This window comes from Notolepis coatsorum, assembly GCF_963971535.1.
Source record: "Notolepis coatsorum genome assembly, chromosome: 15".
NCBI classification, from domain to species: Eukaryota; Metazoa; Chordata; class Actinopteri; order Aulopiformes; family Paralepididae; genus Notolepis; species Notolepis coatsorum.
Window position 1 is genome coordinate 80,195,431 of NC_140179.1, and position 20,200 is coordinate 80,215,630.

The following is a 20,200-nucleotide window of genomic DNA, read 5'->3' on the forward strand; positions in this document are numbered from 1 at the left end:
TGACAATCTCATCACCGGTTAAAGGAACATGCCAACATTTGGGGAAATTAGCGTATCATCTTCTCCAGAGAGAGAGACAAGACGATAGATACCAGTCTCCTCTCTGTGCGTTCAGTAGAAAGCTATCTGGCTGCATGTTAGCCTAGCTTAGCACAATGAATGGAAGCGGACAGTGCCGGTTAGCCTTCGGGAAAGGTGTTAGTTGGACAATGCCTAGCGTCCTATCTATCTTCTTGTCTCTCTCTGGAGAAGACGGTAAGCTTGATTTCCCAAAATGTTGGCCTGTTCCTTTTCATTTCTACTGATTATTTTCGCCATAGCTGCTCAGACACTCCTCATACAGATACCATTTGTTCCTTTTAGGCCTATACTTTGTTATCGGAGGATCTATTGTAATCTTAATCTATGGCAAAATAGCCATGAAGGCAAAGTGAAAAAGATTTTGTGATACAGATTGTGAATCATGAAAATTTATCGAAATATTGTGATGGGATATTTTGGGCCCATATCGGCCCTCCCCCTGCCGCCTGCAGGGACCCGAGTCGAGTCCCCTGCGACCAGAGTTCATGAGAACTAAAATACTATACAAGAAACATAAAATACTATACAGAAACATAAAATACTATACAAGAAACATAAAATACTATACAAGAAACATAAAATACTATACAGAAACATAAAATACTATACAAGAAACATTAAATACTATACAAGAAACATAAAATACTATACAAAAACATAAAATACTATACAAGAAACATAAAATACTATACAGAAACATAAAATACTATACAAGAAACATAAAATACTATACAGAAACATAAAATACTATACAAGAAACATTAAATACTATACAAGAAACATAAAATACTATACAGAAACATTAAATACTATATAAGAAACATAAAATACTAAACAGAAACATAAAATACTATACAAGAAACATAAAATACTAAACAAGAAACATAAAACTATACAAGAAACATAAAATACTATACAAGAACCATAAAATACTATATAGAATCATAAAATACTATACAAGAAACATACAGAAACATAAGATACTATACAGAAACATAAAATACTATACAAGAAACATAAAATACTATACAGAAACATAAAATACTATACAAGAAACATAAAATACTATACAAGAAACATAAAATACTATACAGAAACATAAAATACTATACAAGAAACATAAAATACTATACAGAAACATAAGATACTATACAGAAACATAAAATACTATACAATAAGACAATATATTACAAACTACTGAACTGCCTTCTTTGTGTTAGATGTAAGTGCTCTCTTCAGACTGATACGTCTAAATGCAATGTTGCACTGCTGCCCTCCACTTCCTGTCTGAAGTGGTAACAAAAAGTAGTAGAACGCGCTCACCTCACTTGACTTGACACTGGGTGCTGTAACCTCTGATACTATACATATAAAATAGGGAAACAAGTCCAGGCACGCACTCCAGGTTTTTCAAATTTATTGACAGCCTGAAATCATGACGTTTCGGTGTGAACACACCTTCTTCAGAAAATGGCTTGCATGAATCATGAAGGGTAAGTGACCAAATGTATACAAATCAAACAGGAAGTGACAACACAGGAACTGACAACACATTCCAATAAGACATCTGCACAAAATACAATTTACAAGCACAACCTCTTCAGAAGCATGGAAATCGGAAATATATATATATATATATATATATATATATATATATATATATATATATATATATATATATATATATATATCTTTCCGATTAGGGCTGTCAAAATTAATGCTTTAACTCTGGAGATTAATTTTAATTCTTTAAAGCGTTAAAAAAATTTGTTCAATATAATATAAGAAAGCGTTGAGTCAATGTTGATGGTTTTGTTGAACATTTGTATTTCAGTTCGAGCCCAGCTCTCGTGTTTCTTCCGGCTTGGCTGGTCGTTCATACTAATACAATTGGCAGTATTAGGGGGTGGGAAAGCCGGTGGGTGGGGATCGGACGTTGTGGACAGCGACTCCTACAGGTCGGTTGGTGCGCCTGTACAGCAGAATCAGGAAGCAACGGGGGCAGCGTGAGCCTCCCACGCGTTACTCCTCGCCGCTGAGAGATCGCGCTGTTCAGGTGAAAAGATGCGACAGCTGCCTCCTTGTGTACCGGAGGAGACACGTGATGCAAGGCTTGGTCCTCACTGCAGCCGACCAGTGGGAGGCATGGTCTAACAACGTTCGAGACAGGGGAGGGTAGAATTGGATAATACGAAATTGGGATGGGAGAAAAATTTAAAATGGGGAGAAAAAGTAGATAAAAAAAAACATTTGTATTTCACAGGAGAGAAACTGTATTCAAAGAAAGCTAGTAAATTGGATTTTAATCTAAATATACTTTCTTTGTGTTGATTTTACATTAATTCCATGATTTTACTCAAGTAAATATCTGTTACAAGCTTCGGTCTTAAGTAGAAAAATACGATGTTTAGTCTAGATTAATCTAGATTAATTACAGAAAACTCTGTGAGATTAATTAGTAAATTTTTTGTATCTATTGACAGCACTAATATATACACACACAGAGTAGGACTACATCTGAAACTACTGAAATATAATACTGTCTGAAGTGGTGCCTGCATACAATTTTTATTTTATTTTTTTAATGTAATTTCACCAAATGGTCCGCAGAGGTAAACCCTCTTAATTTAACTATACTGCTGTTAAATCTCTCTCATAGATGATACCCCCTTTAAGTACTGTATGAACTCTTTCTCTCATAGATTATACCCCCTTTAAGTATGAACTTTTTCTCTCATAGATTATAGTATGAACCCTTTCTCTCATAGATTATAGTATGAACTATTTCTCTCATAGATTATACCCCCTTTAAGTATGAACTCTCTCTCATAGATTATAGTCCTGTTAAGTATGAACTCTCTCTCATAGATTATAGTCCTGTTAAGTATGAACTCTCTCTCATAGATTATACTCATGTTAAGTATGAACTCTCTCCCATAGATTATACTCATGTTAAGTATGAACTCTCTCCCATAGATTATACTCATGTTAAGTATGAACTCTCTCTCTCATAGATTATACTCATGTTAAGTATGAACTCTCTCTCTCATAGATTATACTCATGTTAAATATGAACTCTCTCCCATAGATTATACTCCTGTTAAATATGAACTCTCTCTCATAGATTATACTCATGTTAAATATGAACTCTCTCCCATAGATTATACTCCTGTTAAATATGAACTCTCTCTCATAGATTATACTCATGTTAAATATGAACTCTCTCCCATAGATTATACTCCTGTTAAATATGAACTCCCTCTCATAGATTATACTCCTGTTAAATATGAACTCCCTCTCATAGATTATACTCCTGTTAATCTATGAACCTGGAAAGATCTCTGCACACCACCTCTCTCTCTCTCTCTATCTCTCTCTCTCTCTCTCTCTCTCTCTCTCTCTCTCTCTCTCTCTCTCTCTCTCTCTCTCTCTCTCTCTCTCTCTCTCTCTCTCTCTCTCTCTCTCCTGACATCCTCCACCCACCTATAGACTTTGCTCAAAGAGAATAACATTGTGAAGTGATTTTCTAACACTGGCCTCATACTGTATATCAAACAAATAAACAAACATTTGTACGAATACCATTTGAGATATACACTTAAATATGCACTCAAACTAATTTTCTCTTAAATTTGGATTATAATGAGTTAATGGAAACAGCCAGCATGCATATTTTGTGTTTTAAGTACATTGTGGCACCGTATTTGATCTACTTTCAACCTTTTACACTTTTACAGTAACATCGATAAATGAGGCCCATTGCCTCTAAAGTAACGTGCATATAATGGAATGCTTTGATTTATTGCCTCAACATACTATATTGATCATCGTACATAAAGTATTAAGTTGATATGCCTTCAAAATGTGCTCAAGATCATGTGTGATCAATAAAGTGTGAATAAATAAAGACAAGGTGGGATCTACTGTAGAGGCAATGAAAGCTGAACTCAAAGCCTGGCGCTTTGTTGGCCTTTGTTGTACAGTATTCCATTATGAGAAATTATTTAGACAAAACTGCTCCCAAGAATGTTGGCCAGGACGAAGGAGTAGAAATAATACTCCTATCCAGGCCAAGTGTGTGTGTGTGTGTGTTCGCGTGTGTGCATGTATGTATTGTGTATTACTAAAAAACACACACATTATACCTAATCGAAGGCAGTGAAACAGTACTGTACTACATCTCTGTCCCATTCTCCACCTAAACACCCAGAATGCTCCTCTCCTCCCATCTTTATAATTATAATAATAATAATAATAATAATAATAATAATAATAATAATAATAATAATAATAATAATAATAATAATAATAATAATACATTTTACTTAATAGCACCTTTCTCAAACTCAAGGACACTGTACATAAAAAGTAGTTAAAAGAGGGACTAAATCAGCTACTCTTCCACACACACACACACACACACACACACACACACACACACACGCATGCACGCGCGGCGCGCCACCGATCTCCAGGTGGATGGAAACCTTTAGGCCTTCCAGCCTTGCGCCTTTAAACTCATATAGCTTTCTGACTTGCAATAAATACCTCTGTCTGATGGCCCGGGCTGTTTTCCACTGCAGGGTAATTGGCCTCTCAATGGGTGTGGGGGTGGGGGGCCAGGCTGGGGGATGGGGGGGTGGGGGCATACCGCACATTTCCTCCCGTCTGCTTTACGTGAGAATGGAACTCGGCAGGGGCAGATGAAATTGCACCAGGGTTTGACTCCGACTTGAACTTAGGAACCTCTCTATCTGGACGGCTGAGGCAGGCAGCCTTAACCGTTTCACTACCACACTACAGAAGGTTAACCTTCTGTAGTGTGATAGTAAAGGGTTAACCTTCTGTAGTGTGGTAGTGAAAGGGTTAACCCTTTGTCGGGTGGCAGTGAAAGGGTTAACCGTCTGTAGTGTGATAGTAAAGGGTTAACCTTCTGTAGTGCGGTAGTGAAAGGGTTAACCCTTTGCCGTGTGTCAGTGAAAGGGTTAACCGTCTGTAGTGTGATAGTAAAGGGTTAATCTGCAGTGTGGTAGTGAAAGGGTTAACCCTTTGTCATGTGGCGGTGAAAGAGTTAACCGTATGTAGTGTGATAGTAAAGGGTTAACCTTCTATAGTGTGGTAGTGAAGGGTTAACCTTCTCCAGTGTGGTAGTGAAGGGGTTAACCATTTGTCGTGTGGCAGTGAAAGGGTTAACCACCTGTATTGTCGTAGTGAAAGGGTTAACCATTTGGTAGTGTGGCAGTGAAAGGGTTAACTCAATGTGGCACTCAATTCCTGCGGTGGAATATCTGTTCTGTATCGTTAGTGGCTTAGCTTGGCTTCGCCTTCTGCACTATCTCGCGTACGTGCACGCGTACTGAATAAACCACAAATGTACCTCTAATACCAGTATTAGTCTGACCACACCCCTCATCAGCTTACCTTCATAAGCAGGTGTGTGGTCACCTGCTCTCCTCCTTCTCGCTTTCACCACAAGGAAGAGGTGCCTCGGTAGATCCCCACACTTGACACCATGATGGAAGAAATTGGATTAGGAACAGCTTGGGAAACAAGGATACGTTGATATCATATCTTTATTTTCTCTCTCACTATTTTTCGAGAAAATACGGCGATATTGTCTTCGTACTGGAGTGTCTAGAAGATGATGATCATTCTACAAACCCTCCACCGGTTTTCGTATGGGGAGCACGCCGCTGCATGCTTCTCAACTGCAGTTCCTTGCTGTGTTTGTTGGGGTGAAACCTGTCAGGCCACAGCTGAACTGTCGGACATGCCGCTGTTGTGAGGAGCGGTGCGTTCCAGGTTGGGTGAGTAGTGTTTGCTGGCGGGCTCCACTTGTCTGTTAGTGCTATGGGGGCTACTAGACGAAGTTTATGGAAACCGGCCCCAGGCTAGGGTCCTTTGTTTAGCCGTCTAGGCGACAGAAGGCCTTGGTCTGGCGACCATTATAGTTTTAACTAGTGGGCCGCGACCATTGACACTGGTGATCCCTGTGTGTTCTGGACGAGTGGATTCTCTCTGTCACCGTGTTAAGACCCCATCTTTCATATCCAAATGAGAGTATTCCTTCACGAGGGGATATGTGCATGTAATGTGCGATAGCGGCAGATTCATGTTCAAAGTCAGCTATACAGGCCAGTTGGTACTGTGCTGATTTCGCCGGACGTGTTATTGTCACCGTTGTGAAGCGGTGTTGACGTCTTGTTTTCTCTTTTCTCTTAAAAAGTGAGGAGGGTTCAGAACGGCGGCCTGTCTGGGTGAGTGTTATGTCATTGTTTACATGTTCATAGCTTACGGTTAGCCGGTCGGTGGCCTGGCGCGGGGTAGCTTGGCTTCTCGCGCGCCGCCGGGAGCTCGCTCCTGATCGCGTGCGTCGTAGATCGGCGTCTCGCGAGCGGAAGCGATAGCACCCGAACGGCTGGAGCAGCCGTTAGCTTGATGCTATTCTGTTGAACGTGCTTTGATTTTTAACATGTTTTACACTCTTGACCACGACGTCATCCTTGACAGGGGATGTTCGTCAACCCTGCCCGAGCCTAGACGGGGATTGCGTCAACAAAGAGGACTGTAGCGACTGGTGGAGCGGCGACGCTGCCCGGATCGAACAACACGGGACGCTTGTGACTGCACTTCGCTGATCTGCGTTCCGGGCAGGTACGGGGTTGGCCAGACCCTCATAACACGTCTTCTGGTTTTACCTTGCTAAATGTATTGTGAATGACGGTGTTTTTTCCCAAAACGTGTGTTGTTGCAATGCATTTGAGATACGTTGCGGGTTGTGTGTGAGCTGTTTTTGTCACTGGCAGTAGCTTCTCCGTGCAGGTCGTGATGTATTGATCTGGTTGTTGTGTGAGAAACATCATGGTGTTTATGTGTACCGTGTACTCACTACTAAGGCAACTAACCTATGAAGCTATGCTTGGTGACGAGTGAGTAAAAGAATGTTCTTTCTCAGACTGTAATGACAATGGACAGTGAGTTCACACATTAACAGGTTTTCCTGTTTTAACTGGCCGTATTTAGGGTAAAATAGGAGGATTGTGTTTTTCCCCCCCCGGTTCCCTGGGGACTTTATCACCTCCTATCAGACATGTTGTGCATTAATTGTGTCTTTTGTGTGGTAGGGATACGATGTAACTCTCAGCTTGATTGCTGAGGTTGTGCTAAATCTGCTGGAGAAACTTATTTCCTAAAGGGAAATTGGTTTGGTTGCGGTCATGTGTGCTTAGCAAGGCCTGTGGTCGATACTAATCAAGAATGATGTATTCTCTCATTGTGATGATGATGGGTTGTGTGTGTCATGTGACCTACAACTGGGTTGTACTGGCCACAGAAGCACATGTGTATGTTGGACCGGGGTTCTTAGAGCCCTCTCTATTCTGTGTTTTTCCTTAGTAAAAATCAGATAGCAGGTTAGCTCGTGCGCTGTGTGGAGCTGTGAAACGCTTCATAGAGCTGACTATGACTGTGTCATATTCTCTTTTTGTCGTTACGTCGTATCATGGGTGTGGGGTCGTAAAGGGGTGAACTGGTAACCTTTCCTCTCCCCATTGTTCTGTCGGTCAGGGGTACACCCCCTGTCCTTCAAGGTTCCCGTCACGTGGCGGTTCGGCACGTTACGGGGGGGGGGGGGGGGGGGGGGGGGGGAGGGAGTTCCTGGTCCCACGGCCTGGTATATTGGGCGTGTGCACCGCAGGAATTCCCCCGCCATAGAGTACGTCACCGTGCGCGTCTCTGTTGGTAGGACTTCCGTGTGCTGTTCAGGTCCATGTGATGGATCTGTTTTCAGGGGGGGTGGTCAGGGCTCCTCCTCACCAAGCGCCTACTCAGGCCTTCTGTGAGTTCGGACTCCTTCTTCCATGTGATCCATGTGAGGAAGCCTCCATCAGAGTACAGAGCCTTCCTCCTCAGATTGTCAAAATGAGTGGACCCTCTAGAAGGGTCCTTTTCTATTGTATGTATATTCGATTCAATTCGTTTATTGAGTGTGTATGGGTTCGGTGCCTCTTCCCCGGAGGCCCTAAAACCAGTTTTTTACATGGCTCAAGGTGCAATATATTCTTTTCAATCTGTACAGCTCGCGTGGGAAGTCTCTCTGGGGATCCCCGTCTCTTTCCTATGGGAGGGTGGTGGGATGTAAAAATGTGAACATTTTTTACCCCGGCTGTGTAGACTGGGATACATACTGTTGATGCTTCCTTCTTTCTATTCCAGAAGTATTGGAGTTAGGGAGTGTCACACCCCTCTTGTCGTTCCCCTGGGCGCCTTGGGGATTCAATGACAGGTCTAAATAGCCTGTTCATTGATGGGGGTGTGTCCCGACGCACGTATAGTGCTAGCTCGCTGTAAACAGGCGATTGACTGGCACGCCTTAGTTGCTTGTGGTTGAAACAGCGTTTTTATAAAGCAACTGGGATGGGGGTTTTTCCTCTTCCGGCGACCACATCCCATGACCTGGGTGGGTTGTCGACGGATCCTCGTTCATGTCTGGGGGATGATGACGGGATGGATCTGAACATATGTAGTGGGGTCTCACGCCCTTGGGGTGGGCCACCAGGCGCGGTTCGTCCCGACGTCTGGGTGGCGCCTTCTTTTCATGTTAAGATCAACACGCATATCTGCCCTTCTCCTGGGGCATGTCGGCGTGGTTAGGGCACGGGACTGGTTCTGGTCACGCTGGTCCAGATCAGTTGAACCCGTTGTCCGCCGGGGATGCAGATCTGCTGTTCTGGTACCCTGAGGGACTTGGGCTTTTTTCAGGGGGAAAAATGCCAGGTCGGTCTGGGTGTCACAGGGTTAAGCGCTATGGAGACCCTGGTTGGGTATGTTTTTACTCAGCACTGTCGTCATGGCTTACAGCCATGCCATTCTGTACGCGCTCGATCTCGTCGGATCTCGGCCGCTACACAGGTTGGTCCTGGTTAGTACTTGGTTGGGAGACCGCCGGGGAATACCAGGTACGGTGTGCTTAGGGGCTGGTTCTCCATTGTTTTTCGCTCCTCTCTCACGCATGGCGAAGAGGGGCCTGTGGGGGTGGTTTTTTGACCTCCTCTGGTGACCCTGTGCTTCCCGTACCGCCAGGCCCGGTCCGAAGTGATGTTTGCGACCCGTAGGCCTGGGTTAACCCTTTTTGGAAACTGAAACACTTGTACTGCGGTATAGCCGGTGTATACCCGCAGGTGTGTTTTGGAGTTTTTTTCTTGAGGGGTTATAGGAACAACCACCGCATTGGGTAACACCGAGGTGGTTGATTCCCTGGTGTGTTGGAGCAGTGTCAACTCCCGGGTTCACCGGTTGAGGGTGCCCCTGCACGTTCATGACGTCTGCCAATCGTGTCAGCCTTCTCTGCCTCGACCCCTCTGGGTGGGGGTTGTTAAATGGAGGCTTGGTCATGCAACACCGCCAGCTTACGCTCCTTCCGCCGGGGCGGCTGTGTTCAGCTGTCCCCTCTGGCGCCTGTCTCGTCCGCAGTCTCCAGGCTAGGGTTAACAGCCTGTTGCCTGGTTTTTCCCCGGTGCGCTGCCTGCTTCCGTTGGTTAACCTTTTTTGTGTGCTTACGGCCATGCTGACTGCCTATTCTGCAGGGTCAGTGTGCCAGGCGGTGTACTATTGGGGGGACGGGGCCCGCTCGGCTTACTGGCCTGGTTGGTTCCGCCTGGGAATACCAGGTGCAGTAACTGAGGGGCCTTTGTCCGAATACGCTGGCGATGTGGGGGGCGGGGCACTACGTGCCCACCTGGTGGGGTCTTGATGCTGGCATCATGGACTTCTCCGGGCCCCCATTCCAGGGAGTCCAGTCCTTTTGGTGGGTCTGGGTCTTCCTTCGTGCTCCGCTGCTACGGCCTTGCCACGGGGTTGGGTTTGCCCTTGACCCCGTGATTCTGGGGGCAGTAACGAGGTTGTTCCTCCGTTCGTTCCCGGGTGGCATGCGGGTTGTGCGTGTGTGTAGTCGTGGGTCAAGCCACGGTCTGCTCACCCTGTGCGTTGAGTTGCTTGAGTGCCTCTTCGCACGGTCGGGTCCGTCGCCCTCCCGTGACGTCCCTAATAGGGGGGCTACCCTCCATTAGGGGGGGTCGGGGGGGCTCGGCCCTCCCTGTTCTGATGGTTTTGGGGGGCTGTCAGCGGGGTGTATTTGTCAGCCAAGTGGCTCCGCTTGGCCTCCCTTGTGCAGAAGGCGAAGCCAAGCTAAGCCACTAACGATACAGAACGTTAGGTTATGACTATAACCAAGTTCTGTTAGTTAGGGGCGATGCTTGGCTTCGGACGGCCGCTGCAGCCCTTGACCTCACCTTGTGGTGAAAGCTTGGGAAGGAGGAGAGCAGGTGACCACACACCTGCTTATGAAGGTAAGCTGATGAGGGGTGTGGTCAGACTAATACTGGTATTAGAGGTACATTTGTGGTTTATTCAGTACGCGTGCACGTACGCGAGATAGTGCAGAAGGCGAAGCCAAGCATCGCCCCTAACTAACAGAACTTGGTTATAGTCATAACCTAACGTTATGATTACGAGCATCACAAACTATTTCACAGCTCCAGTTGGAGTGCTGTACTGTAATAAGGAATAAAAAAAAAAAAAAAAAACTCAAACTAAAATAATTCAATGATTCCAAACTGGAACGAAGCCAAATGGTACTGGGGGAATCGTACACACTACCGAAAGTGAACGAATGTGTATTGCACGTTGAAACATAAATGTTGGTATTGGCACAGAACTAGAATGTCACTCTAATATACAGTATGTCTGCACTTTATGTGCTTATTGTATGTCTATTCTATTCTACTATTTTATTGCACTGCAATATTTCACTATTTTACTGTCTATTCTATCTTACTCTTTTTATTATTGTCTATTTAAAACTGAATCAAACCATAAACAAGGTGGCCTGTTGGGATGTTAGATCCTAATGTGAAAAACTGTGATTTTACATGTCTGCACTTTATGTGCTCATATTCCTGTCTTTTTTCTGTTGTGAAGCACTTTGAGCAGCAGTTTCTGTATGAAAGGTGCTATACAAATAAAGTTTATTATTATTATTATTAATCTCTAAACTCTTTCCCCTGACAGGCCCTGATCCTGGTGAACAACAAGATCACCACCATCCACGCCAAGGCCTTCAGTCCCCTGGGGAAACTGCAGCGTCTCTACCTGTCCAAGAACCACCTGAAGGACATGCCCGCCAACATGCCCAAGAGCCTGCAGGAGCTGCGCATCCACGAGAACGAGATCACCAAGATCAAGAAGGCCACCTTCCAGGGCATGGCACATGTCATCGTTATGGGTACAGACCAAAATATAACACTTTCTGGTTAGCGCTGCACCCTCCAACGTCCATTGGTTGATTAGTCTTAGTCCACCGAGACATTGGTGAATAGACTAGTGAATATTGGTGAATAGAATTCTTTAGTTCTTTAGATTCGTTTTTTTTTTTCATGCTATTTCCTGAACTATTATAACCACGTCTCTGGTTAAAGCACTTGATTAATTAAACCTTTTCACTACCACACTGCAGAAGGTTAACCCTCGGTAGTGTGGTAGTGAAAGGGTTAAACAGGTCCCTCTTATTGCATGTGGAAAACAAACATTTGAGGGAAATCAACTAATCAATTCGTCGACAAATCCTATGACTATTAATAGTCGACCAATAGGATTTTGTCAACTAATTGATTTAATCAGTTGTGCCTCTATCTGGTAGTAGTATATTTTATATCTCAGTCATGAGTTTATAATGTTGCTTTGTGGTGGAATTTCCCTTCAAATAATACCGGCAGTGAATTACAGAGTGCGTTTCTAATTAGACAACCTGTCGTCGGGCTGCCAGCAGAGACCGGAAGGACGGCATGATTCATGGTGTACACTGTACAGTAGGGAGGCAGGGTTTAGACAGTGTGCTAGTTGGGATTTATAGTGCAGTCTTGTGTGTTTATTTGTTTATTTGATGGATCCCCATTAGTCTACACCCATGGGAGAAAGACTATTCTTCCTGGGGTCCGAACACATAACTTACAACATTACAGTACATTACATTACAGTAATAAAAAAACAATAAAAACATAAGAAACACTTTAGCCTAAGTACATTCTCCATAGCTTTAAAATCTCACAAAAAAAACGGCTCGCGCGTGTGTGTGTGTGTGTGTGTGTGTGTGTGTGTGTGTGTGTGTGTGTGTGTGTATGTGTGTGTGTGCGTGTGTGTGTGTATGTGTGTGTGTGTGTTGGAGGCAGAGAGAGTCAGAGGGATAGAGAGCATGTTCATGTTTAACGGTTCAACAGCGTCTGCCTGAATTTCACATTGGAGATTGGCCCGTCTCTATCTCTGGCTTGCCTTGCTTCCTCCTCCGGTCCGACGGCCCAACTCTCTGTATCTCATTAAAGCAGAACTAATAGAGCGGAGCGAATCGCCCCCAAAAACAAAGACGTGTTCCAAGGACTGTTTTCCCCATCGTGACCAATCAGGGAATCCAGCGTGGCGGAATGAGGGCAAGGGTCACGAACACTCCGGCCAAGAAGCACTGTCCACTGATGACTCAGGCTTATGTTCCCGTAACATGCGAGAAGGGAGGGGGGGTGTGTTGATACATGTCATCCATGATTGTTCTCTCTCTCTCTCTCTCTCTCTCTCTCTCTCTCTCTCTCTCTCTCTCTCTCTCTCTTTCTCTCTCTCTCTCTCTCTCTCTCTCTCTCTCTCTCTCTCTCTCTCTCTCTCCCTCCCTCTCTCTCTCTCTTCTGTCTCTCTGTGTGTGTGTGTCTCTCTCTCTCTCTCTCTTCTGTCTCTGTGTGTGTCTCTCTCTCTCTCTATTTGTATCTCTGTTAGGCCTTTCACGCCGGCCGGTTCAAGATTACGTTCGGGAACCGGCTCCGACCGGTGTGAAAGGCTTAACAGAGATACAAAGAGAGAGAGAGAGAGAGACACACACAGAGACAGAAGAGAGAGAGAGAGACACGCACGGAGACAGAAGAGAGAGAGAGAGAGAGCGAGAGAGACACACAGAGACAGAAGAGAGAGAGAGAGACACGCACAGAGACAGAAGAGAGAGAGACAGAGAGAGAGAGAGCGAGAGAGACACACAGAGACAGAAGAGAGAGAGAGAGACACACACAGAGCCCGGCCGGTGTGAAAGGCCTATGTGTGGCTCTCTCTCTCTCTTCTGTGTCTGTGTGTGTGTCTCTCTCTCTCTTTGTATCTCTGTGTGTGTCTCTCTCTCTCCCTCTCTTCTGTCTCTGTGTGTGTGTCTCTCTCTCTCTTTGTATCTCTGTGTGTGTGTCTCTCTCTCTCTCTCTTCTGTGTGTGTGTGTGTCTCTCTCTCTCGTTGTATCTCTGTGTGTGTGTCTCTCTCTCTCTCTCTTCTGTCTCTGTGTGTGTGTCTCTCTCTCTCTTTGTATATCTGTGTGTGTGTGTCTCTCTCTCTCTTCTGTCTCTCTGTGTGTGTCTCTCTCTCTTACTTGTTGTGGTCTCTCACTCCTCCCTCTTTCTGTCTTTCAGAGCTTGGTTCCAACCCTCTGGAGGATGCAGGGATTGAGGCTGGGGCGCTCGCGGACCTGAAGAGGGTATCGTACATCCGCATCGCAGACACCAGCATCACAGAGGTCCCTAAAGGTACTTGTTGTGCGGCACGTCCATCTCTCTGCTACTGTTTCAGAAATCAAACCCAGACAGACATGTCAGTCTTCTGTCACAAGAACACATTGGATTCAAGGCCACAGCGTAACAATGGGTTCAGTGTAGGGATGCTCGATATTGGCTTTTTTACCGATACCGATATACCGATATTGTCCAACTCTTAATTTCCGATACCGATATCAACCGATATCGATATATGCAGGGTTTCCCCCCCCAAAAAACTGAATAATTTCAGGTAATTAACATTACATATCTCTTGTTGTGGAATTAACACAACATTATGCATACTTTCGACAATAAATAAAATCAGAATTTGTTCTTACTTGCTTGCCTGGGTAAATAAAGGTTATAGAAATGTAAAAAAATAAATAAAAATAAAAAAATGTAAAACCGATACCCGGAAACGCAGATGCGTTGTAAAAAGGCTTCAAGCGACCGGTGTCTCCCTTGTGTCCGGTGCTATAGGTCTGTTTGTTTATATGACCGGTGTCTCCCTTGTGTCCGGTGCTATAGGTCTGTTTGTTTATATGACCGGTGTCTCCCTTGTGTCCGGTGCTATAGGTCTGTGTGTTTATATGACCGGTGTCTCCCTTGTGTCCGGTGCTATAGGTCTGTTTGTTTATATGACCGGTGTCTCCCTTGTGTCCGGTGCTATAGGTCTGTTTGTTTACATGACCGGTGTCTCCCGTGTGTCCGGTGCTATAGGTCTGTTTGTTTATATGACCGGTGTCTCCCTTGTGTCCGGTGCTATAGGTCTGTTTGTTTATATGACCGGTGTCTCCCTTGTGTCCGGTGCTATAGGTCTGTTTGTTTATATGACCGGTGTCTCCCTTGTGTCCGGTGCTATAGGTCTGCCCAGCTCGCTCTCAGAGCTGCACCTGGACGGAAACAAGATCACCAAGGTGTCGGGTGACAGCCTGAAGGGCCTCAAGAACCTGGCTAAGTAATAAACACTTCTAATCTAACCAACTCTCTCCTTACCATGTCTACGGAGTGTCTATTTCTCCGTGTTTGATGTGTATTTTTCATTTATAAATACATAAATAACCAACAAAGCACCAAGATTGCGTCAAGTACATCAAGTACATGCAGGAGCAGTCCTATAAAGCCCGTCCAGGGGGCTGTTAGTGAGTTTCCTTTAGATCAGAGGTCGTGGGCAGGTGACAGTGGGGTCATTGGCAAGTAATTTATTTGTTTATAATAATACAAAAAACAATCCACATCAACATATTTTGGCTAAATATGCCTACATGTAAATATACCTCCGCAACAATAAGGCATTCACCTGTAGGGGGTGGGTGTGCGCAAAAGTTACCATATAGCTCAGCGTAAGAAGATCCGATCGACTCAGGGTTTATCTCTACGTGTTCAGGAGACTCAGGTGCATAAAAACATGATCATGGTCATGTCACTAGACATGTTTAGGGGACCTCAAAACTTGTTGAAAATAACTACAATATAAGACCTTTAAACTTTTCAAGTCAGGGACCGAAATTAGTTCGTTTTTTTGTCATCATGGGACCAAGGCTCACGACACTTACCATAAACACATACCGTTGTCATGCGGGGACCAACCAGAAGGAAGCCTGCGACCCATTTTGGGTCTCACCCCATAGTTTAAGAAACCAGGGTAAGACAACAGCATTAAATAGTAACTGTACATTACAGTATAGTTTCAAACAAACCCTTTGAACTTGAACTTCTTGCCAGAGTGTGTCTTTTCAGCATTATTCGGACCACTGACACATTAAAAGGGGTATTATAGCAATTTAACTTGACTCTGAGCTAAACTGTATTTTTTGGATACTCAAAATAACTGCTTTGCTTTTCAAATTTAATACGCTATGTTTATAAGATCACCACTTCGAAGATGAGGGGGAAAATAGCCTTCCAGGGCACAGAGAATTTAATGAGAACAAAGAAGGCTTGTAGTACAAATAAGTTATATAGCAGGAGTCACAGGCTTACAGTACTTTAATTGTCCATGTGTTCATTGTTTAGAGTAAGATAATGTCATAATTGGCAGGTACAGATTTTTTCCATAATTTGCTAACATGCATCCATTTAGTTATTATCTCTTCATTCATTTGTTTTTGTGTTTTTTCTCTTTTTCTCTTTTTCTCACTCACAGTTTCTATAATTGTTGGCTGTTGGCACGCCGACATTATGGAAAATGCACTTACCGTCTTCTCCAGAGTCAGACCAGAAGATAGATACCAGGTTCCTCTATCTTCAGTAGCAATCCAGCCTAGTTTAGAACAAATTAATCCAAGCAGATATGGACCAGCTAGCCTAGCTGTTGGCCAAAAACACCTCTCCCAGAGTTTTAAGCTAGGCTAGCTGGTCGGTATCCGCTTCCATTAATTTGTGCTAAGCTAGGCTAGCTGGTCCGTATCCGCTTCCATTCATTTGTGCTAAGCTAGGCCAGCTGGTCCGTATCCGCTTCCATTCATTTGTGCTAAGCTAGGCCAGCTGCTCCGTATCCGCTTCCATTAATTTGTGCTAAGCTAGGCTAGCTGGTCCGTATCCGCTTCCATTAATTTGTGCTAAGCTAGGCCAGCTGCTCCGGATCCGCTTCCATTAATTTGTGCTAAGCTAGGCCAGCTGGTCCGTATCCGCTTCCATTAATTTGTGCTAAGCTAGGCTAGCTGGTCCGTATCCGCTTCCATTAATTTGTGCTAAGCTAGGCTAGCTGGTCCGTATCCGCTTCCATTAATTTGTGCTAAGCTAGGCTAGCTGGTCCGTATCCGCTTCCATTAATTTGTGCTAAGCTAGGCTATAGCTTGCAGCCGGATAGGTTTCTAACTTTCTACTGAACACACGGAGAGGAAATTGGTATCTATCTTCTTGTCTTGAATCTGGAAAAGAGGGTAAGCACATGTCCCATAATGGTGGCATGTTCCTTTAACACACCGTATGTTCTGTTGTTATTCTCTGTGACACGTTCGCCCCTCACCCTCCCCCCTCCCACCGGCTGGTTTCTGTTACAGGCTGGGTCTGAGCTACAATGAGATCAGCTCTGTGGACAACGAGACACTGTCCAAGGTGCCCCACCTGAGAGAGTTGCACATGGACAACAACGCCCTGACCAGTGTTCCTCCAGGCCTGTCTGAGCATAAGTACATCCAGGTGGGTTCCCACGTTCCACTGTGCCAAGTTCTACACAGAAGGCAGACAGGGTTTGGTTTGAGGCTCTCATTATGTACCGTGTCATTACTTTAAGTTTGATATGTAAACAGTAATGGAATGAATCACTCCAACCATTCGGTAACATTGATGTTTGAGCTAACCTTAAGAATTCGTTTTTACTTTTTTTTTGCATTACATTTTTACTAGGGCTGTTTAACTTTGGAGATTAATTTAAATGATTTAAAGCTAGATGAATCTATGGAGTGAAAAATCTTCAATCTTAGCGCCGCGGATATAAGAAAGAGGTCTAGCTGAGTCAATGTTGATGGTTTTGTTGAACATTTGTATTTCACAGGAGAGAAGCTGTATTCAAAGAAAGCTATTAAAATAGTCTTTGAATCTAAATATACTTTCTTTGTGTTGATTTTACATTAATTCCATGATTTTACTCAAGTAAATATCTGTTACAAGCTTCGGTCTTAAGTAGAAAAATGCTATTTTTAATCTAGATTCATCTAGATTAATTACAGAAAATTGTGAGATTAATTGGAATTTTTTTTTTATCTATTGAGAGCACTAATTTTTACTCATTATTTGCAACTACTTAATCTTTGGGGGGAAACGGATTTTTCACATGTTTCTTTTGCATGAGTAACACATGTCAGCCGGGGGCCAGGCTTTTATACGTTCCCACCGCTGCCTATACGCTGAATCCCACCCCCACAATGTCACACAAAAACAAACGCAACCATTGTCGTCCTCCTCCTCCTCCGCAGGTGGTCTACCTCCACGTCAACAAGATCGCTGCCGTGGGCGTCGGCGACTTCTGCCCCCCGGGCTTCAACACCAAGAAGGCCATGTACTCCGGCATCAGCCTGTTCTCCAACCCCGTGCCCTACTGGGAGGTGCAGCCCATCACGTTCCGCTGCGTCTTCGACCGATCCGCCATCCAGCTCGGCAACTACAGGAAGAAGTAGAGAGTACACCCCCCCACCCCCCCCCCCCGCCCCGCCCCAAGAGAAAAGTGTGTGTTTGTGAATGTGCGTGTGAAAGTTTTATAAGTGCGTGTGTTTGTGGCCACAACAGCCCCAACACTGATCTTCACCCCCCCCCCCCCCCCCCCTGCCTCCCTCCATCCTACGGCGACGTTGTCCATGGCAACGCGGCAACCAATGACTCGGACATGTTAGTAAGCTCCAGTGGACATTGACCTCATTATGCGACATGTCATTTTCACCAAAAAAAAACGAAAACCACGAGTCAGACACACACACACACCCCTTATAGGTTCAAAGGTTGGTGCGCGACGATGACGCAAAACACGTTTCATAACATCGGATTCATAACGTCGTCCATCGTGCGGTTTTTCACCAGCGTGACGTCACTCACGGTATTTCACCTCACGTCATTTCTTCTTTTTCTTTTTTTGCAATGAACAAGACAGGACAGGGGGGGGGGGGATAATAGTAATAATAATAATAATAATAATAATAACAATAAAACACTTTATGTACCGTTTCATGCATCATAAACATAGTGTTTACACTTTCATAATGTGTTAGCAATATTGTTTTAGTTTGTGTGTGTAAATCATGAAAGGACCAAATGAAAAATCGGCAAACTATAACCACTTTGAGAAAGATTTTTTTTAAGTTCTCAAATGACAACCTTTGAGATGGACGATGGGGAAATGTTGAGAAATTCCAGTTGAATAAATTGCAGAACTTTCTTGACCCTATAAGCCATCAAATGAACTGTATGGCTGACCTGTAGAGCAGGCAGCGAGGGGTTAAAACCTTGTGTTTTTACAATACCTTTAACAGCTGGTATTCTAGAATGTACTAGACCTGTGTAGTAGGAATAGTGTTCCGTATGTACCATTACTATGCTGCACACTCTGAGAGAATTATGACATTTCTATTTGTATCGTAGTCTGTTCAAGTAGAGATAAAAAAAAAAGCAATTTTGTTTTGTCACAATTTTCTCCTGCTTTGCTTCAGCGTTGATTCAGTTTATTTTTACAATCGTTTATCATTATTTCATTCATCACGTTCCACCCCCTGCTCCCATATCATTCCATAAACAAACAAGGTGAAAATAGCTCCTGAAGATGTAGAATAAACCATATATGTTTTAAACAGAAGCCCTTCCCAAAGATCTATATGCATGCTTTTTTCCTCTATTTTCTTCTCGACTTGAAGCAGGTGGTTTCTGGAATTTGTTTTTTTTGTTAATGCGTGAGTGTATCTCTCTTTTTGTGTTTTTAATTCTTTCTCTTTTTTTTCTTTTTCTTTTTCAAAACGTCTGAGAAGAATTGGAGGGTCGACCGCCGTGGACTGGCTTGGCCCGCGGCCCCGTGTTTAGTGTGAATGGTGTATGTATAGACGCTGTATATAAATGCTGTATAAAAACCTCATTGCTTATAAAGGCACAAGCACTTACCGTAGTTCAGACTTAATATATCGGCAATAAAGGTGATCCTCTTCTTTTTCCCTGAAGCAGGGGCTCCGGCTAAGGTGTCCTGAACCCAATAAAAATACTAATGAAATAGTAGGAGTTTTTGATGGGTGTAACAACAACAACAACAACAACAACAACAACAACAATTCACATTATATGTGACAATGAAGTATGTTCCTAGTATTCTCATGACACGATGTGACTTCCTACTGTAAATGGCACCATGCCACAAACGCAGTGCTCACGGCTGCCCTTTAACGAGTATCACCTGTTGATCTGATTACAATCACCTGTTGATGATATGTAACGATGATATAATTGGAATACTATGGTTATGATGCTCCCGCTCACTAGATGGCGCAACGATATATCTACAGCACAACACGACATGGGGGAAAGGGTAACGCAACCCACATGGAAATCTAATCCAGATAACCCGCATTGGGAAATCAAACATGCACACAGGGTCAGCCAAAGTGGAATCCCACCTCGGGCTGAAAGGGAGATAAGTTAGTTTTACACAGCTGCAGGCGGAGGTTTCTCCGTCACAGAGGGTCTTGGTGAACAAGGTTAAAAAGGAGGAACAGGTGAGATGCATTGAGGAGCAGGTCGATGAGGCTGGAAAACGAACTTTCCCCCCCACAAAAAGAGTGGTACGTGTCAGAGAGAGCTAACACGTGCACGTTTCGTCTCATTATTATTCTGACAGGTTTCCACGCCCCTTTTTCCTTTGTTCTATCATTAAGTTCTGACACATCATCTAAGGATCCTTCCTCGCGACCCGATGACCTATCCACGTCTAATAATACAGCTTCTTTGTTTCAGCTTTTTATCAATGACTCCAAATTAATTAGGCTGTCTAAATGCTTATTGTTATGTCTTGTCTTGTTATGGCTTCTGACCAACGTTT

General features: G+C 44.0%; 1 protein-coding gene across 1 annotated transcript in view; it reads left to right on the top strand.

Moving 5' to 3' along the window:
* Window positions 1-19,380, top strand: part of dcn (decorin) — a 35,992-nt gene extending 16,612 nt beyond the window's left edge. Inside the window, exons 4-8 of the mRNA XM_084331158.1 lie at window positions 11,149-11,362; window positions 13,564-13,677; window positions 14,551-14,644; window positions 16,692-16,830; window positions 17,607-19,380. Coding sequence (XP_084187284.1) covers window positions 11,149-11,362; window positions 13,564-13,677; window positions 14,551-14,644; window positions 16,692-16,830; window positions 17,607-17,807 — 762 coding nt within the window. The 3' untranslated portion in view covers window positions 17,808-19,380. The remainder of the gene's footprint in view (window positions 1-11,148; window positions 11,363-13,563; window positions 13,678-14,550; window positions 14,645-16,691; window positions 16,831-17,606) is intronic.
* The last annotated feature ends 820 nt before the right edge of the window (window positions 19,381-20,200 follow it).